Below are 12,412 nucleotides of genomic sequence, written 5' to 3'. Positions count from 1 at the left end.
TGTGTGCACAGACGAAGGTTGCGAACACTGCGGGTTGCGAATGTGCATCCCACACAGATCATGTTCGCAACCCGAGTGTCCACTGTACTTCGTTCCAAGACTAAGTGGCTGCTCAGTTAGCTTGCTAACATTCTGCCACAAGCAGAGAACAGACATATACAATGAGCAACTGAGCCAAACTATGCAATGCAGGTGAAGGGTTTTAGTTCTCTTTAAATCCTATGCAAGTGAAAACTTAATAGTGTGTCTGGATTCGGGGGACGGGTTGTTTTCAAATCTTAATAGCAAGTCTCATCTCACATCAATAAATGCATTTTCCTAACTAAACAGATGGGAAATGGAGAATGAAAGAATAAAGACAGCTGCCGAAACCACAAATTAGAGCTTGGCTCAAAAGGTGTGTGCGAGCACATCGGCAGATTACACCTCTACAAAAGATTTCCCTTCTCAGCATAGCCAGGAGGATAGCAAGGGAAATGACGTAATCTTTAAAGCTTTAAAACAAATTATTACGTGCAAAGGCAGCTTCACTTAAAGTACAACTGTTCTATACAAGTAAACCTTGTTCTTGGCTAAAAATAAAGCAGAAAAGTGGACCAACTAGAAAGAATTGACACAAGCTTTCTTACAAAGAGGAAAACCTCAAAAAAAGATCACTTCACACCAATGTGTGCAGAAGTGATACAGGAAAATTCAGCCAATGAAATACAGCAAGCCTGCAACTTACGCAGGGGTTACGTTCCAGGGATCGTGCCTAAAAGCCAAAATTGTGTATAGTCAAAACCCATTGGGTTCAATGGCTGTCCCCTTTTCACCCATTTTTATTTTAAAAAATTGCTACACACATGAAGCTGAATTCACACAAGTTAAATGCATGTAAATTGCAGGCTTGCTGAATGACAATTTAATGACGAGAAAAGGGAAGAGAAAAAAACTTTAATTGTTTCTGCCTTTTGGAGACAAAGCGTAAAAAGATTGTAAATCAGCAGCTATCATTTCCAGAGACTCAGATTTTATACTGCTAATAGGGCAGGTGGGGGCCAGTATTCTACATGCAGCTTACACACAGAATCATAGAACTGTAGCATTGGAAGGGGCCATTAGGGTCATCTAGTCCAGCCCCCTGCAATGCAGGAATCTTTCACCCAGCGTAGGGCTCGAACCCACAACCCTGAAATTAAGAATCTTGTGCTCTGCCAACTGAGCTATCCCAGCTCTATACACCCACGTATCTTTATACAGCTTGGGACGATGAATCATTCTCATAATGCCGTATAAACTCCTTATGAAAACAAAAAGGAATATCTAAACAGCAAAGAAACATGTAACGAGTTAGGTTGCATAATAAGAAAAAAGTAAAAGACTGCAAAGTTCAAAAATTCATGAAGGCGTTTTATAACAAAACATTGAAATCAAATAGTCTCTAGTCACCACTTTAAGGCAAATGAACGTGAAGCACCATATTTGCAAAGCAATTGGAAGATGTAACTCCAAAATAAAATACCAATGTGGAAAAAAACAGAGGTGAAGAAAGCATTCATAGTTTTGTGACTTATTATTTCTAAGCCCTTTTGAAAATTATTATATGAGCACAAGGAGGTACATGGAATAATATCGTCCCCCCTTTTATTTTCAAAACAACCCTACAAGGTAGGTTGGGCTAAGAAATGTTAAAAGGCCAAAGGCGATCCAGTGAGCTTTAAGGCTAAGTAGGGAATCCACAATTTTAATCCAACACTCTTAATAAGAAAGCCATGCTAGCTTTCTATTTCTGCAGAGCTTACTCAACCCCAAATATAAATAATAACAACAACATTCATAACAATAACAGAATCACATTAGTGGCAGCCTGTTCACATAAATAACTTGCAATTAAGGTTTTAGAGAAAAATCACATGAAGGCATGTGACAATCCCAACAGTGTTTTTGTGTGCGCTCGTTTCCCCTCAAATCTAGCACTAACGATTATGCACTATTCACATTTCCTATAAGACAGTATGGACAGTGATTTGTTAAAATTACTAATAACAGCAGCTCCACCGCACTGAGTATCATTTTGCCTTTACTGCCTCTGAACAAAGCGAATGAAAATAGTTACTAAGAAAACACCCTCTACTGCATGGCTTCTAAAAGCTTAGAAGGAAACACAAGAGCTGCTTTGAATGTCTATTGTGTATATGTGAGTCACAGTACAAAAAGCATGAACCTCAGGTAATCCTTTCAGTCATCAGTTTCGCCTTTTTCATGTATAGACTGTGTCTCAAGAGCACTGATGATAGAAACTCTACTGCTTATTCCATATTCAGTCTGATTTACAATAATCCTTGTGTTCTACTCGTAGCCATCCTGTTAACACAGCAGCTTTGCATTTTATTTGTTCTGGATTATGCAGGGCATATTAGGCAGTCAGCATTAAACCTAACTCAACATACAATTTAAGACATGTCATAACAGCCTACGAATTTAATAGGCTTCCCAAACAAAGTCTATATACTGCACCAAATGGAGGGTTTCAACCAGCCAGCTTGGAGAACAATGACCTGGCAGTCAGTAGATATAAACATCTACAAACCCCAAGCATCACATAATGCCTAATTGTTACAGAAACAGATTTTAAGCTTCCATTTGTCAGCCGCTAAGCAATATGGTGAAAATATGCCATTCCTGAGTTTGAGGAATCCTTTTTGATTCCCGTCCCATTACTACTCACCTGCAAAAAATTATTTTACAACATAGATACTCTTAAAATAATGTCTTAAAAGCACACTCTACAAGCAAGCAAGATCACACAATGCTGGGACGTTGCTAGGATTTGCAAGAGAGAACACTTTCTGTGTTTGTCACCTCATCAATTTCCATTTGTGAATCCTACAGATTAGCTATAAATGACCAAGCTAAATAACGATAAAAGCACAGCAAACCAGTCTTCTTTAAAGGACACATATTTTCACTCGTTCCACACACAAAAAAGTGTACATTATGCTCCCAGATGTCACCATAACCAAAAAATGCCACTCTAAAATTTCCCCCAGTTCTTACAGAACCAACCCCCTCATCTGAACTGTACAAAAAATACGCCTTTGTACTGCTTTTCCATACGCCTTGCTGTAGCAAGGGATAAGGATCAGCCAGACGCAGCAATGGAGAATAAGAAGGTGAAGTTTATTGCCAGGCAATAAGGACCCAGTTGGAATCTCTTCCAAAGAACTGGGACCCCGATTGACAGAAATACAGGGGTCTTTATACCTGAGCAAATCACAGCAAATCATAGATCATAAGACAATCATGAAGGACTCATAACTTGGTCAGCAAAATATCAGCCAATCAGCAAGCAGTTGTCACGCTCCTAGCTACTGGTATAGCACTGGTCCAGCACAGGGTTCAAGTTCCGCTTTCCAATGCTCCCAGTGACGCTCAGTCTAACCTTTCCCCTAATTATGACAGGACAGGGAGCTTGGACATTCTGCGGTTTTGCTCTTCCTGTTCTGAGGATTTATTTAGCCTGTTCCTGATGGGGAATTTGTACCAGAATCTCTGATTCATGTCTTGTCCGGGGTTCACAGATGTTTCTAGGGGAAAGGTCGGTTCCTAACTTTGCTGTTCCAAGCAGTTTGCATTTTTAGCTAAGGCACAGCTTCCCTTTTTGATTCAAGTGGATTTATAAAATACTGTAATCCTTGATTCGTGTAAGCATATATTTGAATATATTGATTATTGATAACTGGTTATATGAATAGTATAGGGGTAGCCCTTCCTTCCTTGCCTCATTGCAACCACTTACCGTAGTCCACTTAAACAAGATTCCCCTTACTCTTGAAAATTTAACTTTCCAAATCTGGACATGCTGTTGAGGACACATAGCACTACAACACTTTCAGACTTTTCACCGAGGCTGAGGCTGGAATTTCTTAATTACTATGATTTAAATACAAACATTATAAGTGTGCTACATACAGAAGACTAGCAAACTGCATGGGAATTACCGTATTTTTCGCCCTATAGGACGCACTTTTTCCCCTCCAAAAATGAAGGGGAAATGTGTGTGCGTCCTATGGGGCGAATGCAGGCTTTCGCTGAAGCCTGGAGAGCGAGAGGTGTCGGTGTGCACTCCACAAGCCTTGGGAGCCCGTTGGGAACTCCGCAAGGCTTGCAAGGCTTGCGGATAGCAGCCTGTTCTGGGGGGTTGGGGTCAGGGAAAGCTCGGGCTTCCCCGCCCCCAGCCCCGCAAGCAAGCTCCGGGAGCGATGGCGAGGTTGAGCGCAACCTCGCCTTCGCTCCCGGACCCCCAGCCCCTAGGCTAAAAACGAAGCCAGGACAGCTAGCGGGATCCATCCCGCTCGCTGTCCTGGCTTCTTTGCTCTTTGGGGCATTTTTTTCCTTTAAATTTTTTTTTCTTTATTCCCCCCCCAAAAAAAATAAGTGCGTCCTATGGGCCGGTGCGCCCTATAGGGCGAAAAATACAGTAGGTTCCAGAGATAGTGTGTAAATCCAAAATTGTGTATAGCCAGAATAACCCTGAAGACGGCACTGGAAGGCTTCCTGCAAGATCTTGGAGAACCCCATAAGATCTCATGAAGGCCTCCATAGCCTACACGAGATCTTCCCAGAGCCCAGTAAGCAAGTTTGAGAGATTAAAAGGTCTTCCTTCACTGCAAAAGCCTGGCGTGGAAAGAGCTTTGAAGCTCTCCACCTTGGATGCATCTAATTTGTGCCATTGCATCTGGCTGGCAGCCCAGAGCATAAAGCTGTGGTCATGGATATTAAATGCACGCAAGTTGCTAGTCCACTGTATGTTAGTCATTAAGATACAGCTTTTAAGCACACCAGAGTAGCCAGAGGATAAAATGTTTTCATTTCTAAGCTAACTGTTCAAGGTGCGTTTAGTCTTACCTGATAAATTGCTAGTAGAAGAAAAACCTCCCATGCTAGATTCGGATACCACATCTGTATCACTTGCAGAGGAAGCCAAGCCAAGAATTCTAGTAATTTCTAGCTCCCTGTCGACATCAGTATCCGAGTCGCACGTCTGTTTTCAAAATAAAACAGTGGTGTAAGACTCCCGACGGCACAGCTCTAAACCATGGCACTGTTACATTTTCAAAAGGAATTCCCTCTTCCTTAAAACAGTTTTATCAGAAAAATATTCTGCTGTAGTCAGTAATGATCACCAGGTTTCAATAAAACAGATAAATATTATGTGGTTATAAGTTAGCTTTCAAAGTAAAACAGCAATCTTTAAATACATGTAACAGTGTAAATATTTTAAAAATTATGTATATTGCATACAGACAAACTACACTGGGTGGAGGCAGAAATACCTTTTTAAAACTCGTGACTTGCGGGGATTGTGTGTAAAGCCAAAATCGTGTATAGTCAGAACAATCCTGGAACAGACCTTGTGTGAACATCTCTGGAAGCTGGCACGCCAAATGGGTCTTCTCACCTCCTCACGCAAGGTGGAGAACTCCAGGCTTTCCATCTTACTTACCAGGCTCTGGGAAACTTTCTCATGGGCTCTTGCAATATCTCAGATAGCCCCACAAGAGCCTCCCGGAGCCTGGTAACCAAGGCTAAAAACTTAAAAGCTCTTTCCACGCCAAGGAAACCCAGTGCAGAAGAAGCTTTTAAGCTCTCCGCCTTCTGTGCATTTAATTTGTGCAATCGCAGCTGCCCGCCACATACAGCTACAATAGCACAAGTTAAATGTGCACAAGTTGCATGCTGACTGTACTAGCAAATGATCTGTTACACAAGTCATTACTAGCAAGTCTTGCTCATACCAATAGATCCAAAACCAATCAATGTAAGCCATCTCCACAGTTTTCTTGAAACATTAAGCCCATGCGGTATTCACAAGGATAAGCAATATTCCTATAAGTATATGCTTAAGTCACTGGCCTGATTCAGATAATATTTTCCCCCCAGTTACAGGAGGTGGCAACAGGCCTCAGGATCACATATGCCTTCTTCCACTGTCATTGAGATGGATCTGATAATAAATTTACCCTTAAAAGAGCTGTCAACCTGGGCCAATTCTAGGTAAAAAGATGGGTTTGAGAATTGTTATCTCTGTTTTATATAATTATAAAATTAAATAATAAAAAAGCTTTACAAAAAAGGGAGGGTTGAGAACAATCTGGTTTCAGATCAAACAAGCACAGTGGCGGATCATATCTTACTTTCCATGTGGAAGACAGCATGCACACAATCCCATAGCCAACTCACACTCCCTGTAATGGGTGTGAAAACACAATCCAAACAAAGCTGCTAAGTATAATTTATTTTGTATCTTTGCTCGTATTTTCAGCATGTCTTCTGAAAACATAGCATATTTGGTTCCACCTGCTGGCTTTAATGGCCCTCTCAATGAGAGTTTTTTTAAAAAACTGAACTTCTTACTAGCTTTACATTCACATTCAATAGCAAAATATTTACAACCAATGGCAATCTGAAGTAAAGATTTTTCAATGCTAAATATATCCCACTGTTAGGATAAGATAAACTTATTGTTATTCTTTTCACCAGAGGATTAAGGTATGTTTTATCTGTCATCATCCATGTGTCAGTGAAGAGCAAGACGTATCTAGAAAAGCAGTGTGTTAAGGCAGAGGTTTTCAACCTTTTTGAGTCCATGGCTCCCTTGACCAACTACATTCTTTCTGCAGCACCCCCCATGGGGCTCAGGAATCCAGTTACATCACCCTTTGCCTGCAGAGCTGGCAACCTCTCACCCTTTTTCAAACACTCTCCCTTGTGGAGTGTTCCTTCAGCCTCCTCCTCTCCTCTCCCCTCTCCTTGGGAGTCCTCCACACTCCCTGGTCTCTGAGCTGCCCCCCGCCCCGCCCCAAAGAGAGGTGCCTCCCTGAGGCACCATTTGCCTGTGACACTCATAGCCAGGGCTGCTGCAATAAAAGCTGTGCAATCCTTTGGGATGCAGAGACACAAGAGAGCATCAGAGGAGGGAGGAAAGGAAGGAGGGACAAAGGCCAGTGTTGCCCACCACACCGCTGCCCATCATTCAAGGCACCCCAGGGTGCCACGGCACGCTGGTTGAAAATCACTGTGTTAAGGAATTGTGGCTCCCAGCTGAACAAGGTCCTCATAAAGGGTTTTGAGCACTGCCAGAATGTAGGTTTTTAGTTCTAAGATAGGTTGCCTAAATGCTCTTGGACCACGTGGGCATGGAAAATACAGCTAATCACCCCTTCCTAACTTTGCACTTACCGTCGAGATATCGCGCGCAACTTCACGACGGGGCTTGTCACAATAAGCCTGCGGGCTCTTCTGAAGGTAGATTCTCCAGAACTTCCACAAAACGTCATCCTGATAAGAACAAAAAAAGTTATTCACCCCCCACATTTGTATATGTGCATGTGCATGCAAAACATGTGTGCCTGTGTCCCTGCTCACTTTGCTGCTAACCAAGCCCCACATTAACCCCCTAGAGCTGCACCTTCCCACCCCATGCAACTAATAGGCTCCCTTTTCAGCTTCCCAATCTCATTTCTGAAGCCACTCCTCTCTTCTATTCTGCAGCCCTATTTTGCAGCTGTTTTCATGCCTATGTCCATGCCTACTCCTTCCCTGCTTTTTTTTTGCAATCCTCCCCTTGCACACAGACCACCCCTATGGTAACCTCCGGCACCTTCCTCCTCCCCCCACACATTGCAGCTCCTAAGCAGCCTTTTCACCCTCCACACTACAGTGGTACCTCTGGTTACATACGCTTCAGATTACATACGCTTCAGGTTACAGACTCTGCTAACCCAGAAATTGTACTTCAGGTTAAGAGCTTTGCTTCAGGATGAGAACAGAAATCGTGCTCGGGCGGCACGGCAGCAGTGGGAGGCCCCATTAGCTAAAGTGATGCTTCAGGTTAAGAACAGTTTCAGGTTAAGTACGGACCTCCGGAACGAATTAAGTACTTAACCTGAGGTACCACTGTATTATGATGGCGCTACTCCTTCCTATTTTGCTGCCCCCTTTGTACACCTGCTTTCATGCTAACCCTCCTTCCCGTGGCTCCTTTTGCAAACCCCATTTGCACCTTCATCACTTTTTTCTCCCTCCTCCTTCCTTTTCTCAGCTCCCACCCCTACTTCCATGCCTCCTCCTCCTGGGAAACAAGTGCATTTTCATTAAGCAGCACATAGATTATAATGCACAATGGTTCTAAGCTGCATAACTGCCCATTGAATTTCATAATTCACTGCCAGGAATTCCCTGGAATGGCTGCAATCACACTAACTCTAAGTCACAGTTTACAATGGTGAGCCACAATGAATCTTGGGCCTGCACACCTACCCTGTCCCCTTCTGGAATAGCTTTAAGGAGATCGATAGCTTCTATTTCCGCTTCAGCTTTAACCACAGTTTAGCATGCTGCTGGTGCTGCCTGAACCCTCAGCTATGGCTAATCTAAACTACAGTTTGTTGAAACAAGGATGCTTCGTAACTCATAATTTGAAGTTGTTTGGTTTCAACATACCATAGATTAACCAGATTGTCATGGTTTGGACATCACAATAAAGTTCTGTATTCCTCCTCGTGGCTGTGCCAGAGGCTCACTGTGGTTTATCTTAACACTAAGCCATAATTTAGCATTTTGTGAGATGGGAACACTGCACCAAGTAGGCCAAATGTACCTTGAACTGTGAAGAAACTCCTAAAGCCTGCAGTGCGTCGGCTTGCTTCGAGAGAATGAATTGAAAGCCTTCACAAATATACCATTCCCAGCTGCTTTCTAAAAGAAAAATGAGTGTTATGACTAATAGCTTGTTAATAGCCAAAATTATACCAATAAGGCATTTTAGGCTATGATCCTAAACACACTTACTAGGGAGTAAGATTTGATCATTGAACTTTTGATGTACTATTAACAGTCTGTCCCCATCTACAGTCTAGCTGTAATATTTTGTGCCAGCTGTGTGTCAGCATTTTATTGATCAAATATCGTACACTACAAAGTGCTAACAGTCGACTTAAAAGTGATATTTGTGCTGTAATCTATCTGGAAGCAATATTGGGAGAACCTATTTATATCCAAAAGCTATGGAGAAGTCATAGCTGATTTGCACATTTTGCCAGACAGAAGTGTTAAGAAACTGATATAGGAAAGCTAGGAGCTAAACGGCACCTTAAACCTAGGTTATGGATACAACAATAGAATGTCTATGCACTTTTTTATAACAAGAATACAAAGCTGAAAATGAACGAACTGCAGCTAAAATATTATGTTCATTTTTCACATGGTCTAGTCCTTCCCCTCCCCATGCTCTAATTTTCTTAAGAGGGTCTCTTCTCCAGTCTTCAGAGAGTAGCTGGAAGTGGGGAAGCAGAAAAAAGGTCCACTCTGCAGTTTTAATCTGAAATCTCAGGTAGAGTACTGTGCCCAGAGCTCAGAAATTGCTCCCGCTAATGAAATTCCCTGTCACACAATGTGCCTAGAACAATGGGAGTTTCGAATACTGCCAGACAGCATTTTTTATGCTTATACATTTATGAAGATATTAGGCCAGAGATTGGGAAATATAAATGTTTCATGTTTTTTACAGCACATTTTCTTTTTTTGGCCAACATACCAAGTTTTTTCTTCTTTTTTAAGCCTCTAGAGATGGACTGTGCCCTGGCATTTGTAGTAGCATCACCAGTTATAACTTCTCTAGTCCTCTGCAAGACAGTTTTGAAAACATATAAGGTTAACAAAAAAACCACAAAAATATCCAGAAGCCTTCTAGTCCTTTTAAACATGTATCACAATGGAACAACAGAGATCATTTTGGGTGAGCAGGCTTCTATCTGCAAAGCTACCATGGATGTAGACTTATAAGAATCCACAACACTATCACAATGCTCTTCTGGATGCCTGGACTACATGGATAAATTTTTGGATGACAGTGTGCATCCACTTCCAGAGCCACTATGTGATTAGTTGCAGATAATGAAAACTGAACCAAGGCCACAATATTTAATACAGGTCCCACAGCAGGTGAATATATTTAATTTTTAATGAAGGTTTACACTTGAAAACTGAAGGGAATTTGGAAGTGGAAAAAAAGAAGTGAGACTGAGAATTGCTTACTTACTTCTATAACATTGTGGCATGATCTGCAGTAAAATTTTCCTTCTTCAGTAAGTCCCCAGTTGATGTCAGAACACTGTACACAAGGTTCATTGAAGTCTCTCTATTTCAAAAAAAGGAAAAAATTGAATGTAAATAGCAGCAGTCTGTTATTTCCAAGAGGTACACAGTCCTTTCATGGCCATAACATTTATTTCAATATACCACAGTAAAGTATCTTATCCATCGAAGAATAACAGATTGCATCTTCTTAAATATTATTTACAGCTCAACCCTATGTATGTTTACTTGCTCCACTGTGTTCATTAGTCTAAGCAAATGTGCAGAAGATGGTACACAGTAACCCAGGTTGCAATCCTATGCACATTTAAAACTCAAGTGAATGCAGTGGGCCCTACTTCCATGTAAGTGTGACTTGGTTTGTGCTGTTGAGACACCTGATTTAACTTCAACAAATAGGACTTCATGAGCTAAACACTTCTGTTGCACGACCTACCCCTTTACTCAATATAAAAAAGGTAAAGGACCCTGGGATGGTTAAGTCCAGTCAAAGGCGACTATGAGGTTGCGGCGCTCATCTTGCTTTTCAGGCCACGGGAGCCAGCGTTTGTCCACAGGCAGCTTTCCAGGTCATGTAGCCAGCGTGACTAAACCGCTTCTGGCACGACGGAAACCAGAGCGCATGGAAATGCCGTTTACCTTCCCGCCGCAGCGGTACCTATTTATCTACTCGCACTGGTGTGCTCTCGAACTGCTAGGTTGGCAGAAGCTCAATAGAAGAGTGTATACAACAACAGCACTACGCTGGGAACCTTAACGCCTGAATAAATACAGTATTGCATCCTTCGAAGAAATGGCTGTGTATCTCCCCCAACCAGGGCCAGATTTAGGTTTGATGAGGCCCTAAGCTACTGAAGGTAATTATATGTCCAGCTGTCCTTTGTCAACAACAAATTGTCGCTGTTTTTTGTGTTGTGTTGAATATATGCTATACGGTAATTTATGGGACCCTATATATAGAAATGAGCAAACCAGTGATATTTTTGGGGAGCAGGCAAGCAGGCGGGGCCCATTACTTACATCATAGGAGCCTACACAACACGAAACACTGTTGCTGTTTGTAGGTTTTATTTTATTTGTTTTTTTATCTTATATTTTGGAAATGTACATCCAAGTGTTTTTTTCTTTAATTTTTTTGGGGGGCCCCCAAGAGAGTGGGGCCCTAAACTATAGCTTGTTTAGATTAAATGTAAATCCGGCACTGCCCCCAACCCACATCCTCCAGACCCTCTTTTGGTTTTTTTAACAGCTGCACGGAAGGCGTTGTTCCACAGAGGAAGCTTTCCCCAGTCTGGTGCAGGAGGAGATGGCAGCTTAACCTGTTGAACTGTGCAGCCTGCTGGAAAAGAAGTGGGAACCCTAAACCACTCCCACTTGACCCAAAGGGCTTATTACTACGCTCGCCCCGAACAGGCTGTGTCCTGTCTGCATCCCTCGTGATACTCAAGCCCAGGGCTTCCTGCCTGCCCCAGATCCCAACCCTCTATCCTTCTCAGGGGCAGCTGAAGGGACCCTTCCCCTTCCTCTTTGCGCCCCAACCTCACCGCGTCCTCTTCCTCCATGGCGCGCGGAGCGATCACCGCCACTGCGCCGTAGTAGCAACCATCCTGCCGCCGCCGAGCTCACCGAAACAGCAGCCGGCCGGGAAACGAAGCCTCCATCCTTTTCGTTCCGGGGATGCCGCTTGCGCACATTTCCCCCTTCCTCTGCTCTAGCGAGGGAAAAGCAAAGCAAAAAAGAAGAAGCAAATAGGCTCGAAATGCACGGAGTTCTGTTTCCTCTCCTCCCACCACCCCTTCTCTTTTTTGCTAAAAGGAAATCCCTGAGCGAAATTCAGACAGTGTGTGTGTTTTGCTTTACGCATGGACTCCGTCCCTGAATCTGCTTCCTCCATGCGCCTGTAATAAGTGGAGGGAGCTGCAGCCTCTGAGCGCGTGCAGACTGCCTTTGCTCTGGAGCCCGTGCCTGATTGTAGCCTCGCTTAAAGGTAAAGGGACCCCTGACCACTAGGTCCAGTCATGACCAACTCTGGGGTTGTGGCGCTCATCTCGCTTTATTGGCTAAGGAAGCCGGCGTCATGTGGCCAGCATGACGAAGCTGCTTCTGGCGAACCAGAGCAGCGCACGGAAACGCCGTTTACCTTCCCGCCGGAGCGGTACCTATTTATCTACTTGCACTTTGACCTGCTTTTGAACTGCTAGGTTGGCAGGAGCAGAGACCGAGCAATGGGAGCTCACCCCATCGTGGGGATTCGAACCGCCAACCTTCTGAT

General features: G+C 43.2%; 1 protein-coding gene across 2 annotated transcripts in view; it reads right to left on the bottom strand.

Annotated features, from left to right (window-relative positions):
* The window catches only part of TAF1B (TATA-box binding protein associated factor, RNA polymerase I subunit B), a 35,087-nt gene extending 23,211 nt beyond the window's left edge, over nucleotides 1–11,876 (bottom strand). The window contains exons 1-6 of one of the 2 annotated variants that reach the window (XM_081187152.1): nucleotides 11,685–11,876; nucleotides 10,085–10,183; nucleotides 9,581–9,668; nucleotides 8,645–8,742; nucleotides 7,225–7,323; nucleotides 4,891–5,026 (exon numbers count right to left, since the gene is read on the bottom strand). In XM_081187152.1, coding sequence (XP_081043278.1) covers nucleotides 4,891–5,026; nucleotides 7,225–7,323; nucleotides 8,645–8,742; nucleotides 9,581–9,668; nucleotides 10,085–10,183; nucleotides 11,685–11,702 — 538 coding nt within the window. In that variant the 5' untranslated portion in view covers nucleotides 11,703–11,876. The remainder of the gene's footprint in view (nucleotides 1–4,890; nucleotides 5,027–7,224; nucleotides 7,324–8,644; nucleotides 8,743–9,580; nucleotides 9,669–10,084; nucleotides 10,184–11,684) is intronic. The other variant, XM_081187151.1, reaches the window with a different exon arrangement.
* Nucleotides 11,877–12,412: the final 536 nt, after the last annotated feature.

This window comes from Podarcis bocagei, assembly GCF_964188305.1.
Source record: "Podarcis bocagei genome assembly, chromosome: 3".
NCBI lineage: Eukaryota > Metazoa > Chordata > Lepidosauria > Squamata > Lacertidae > Podarcis > Podarcis bocagei.
The sequence above is the reverse complement of the archived record's forward strand: the minus strand, read 5'-3'. Positions and strand labels throughout refer to the sequence as shown.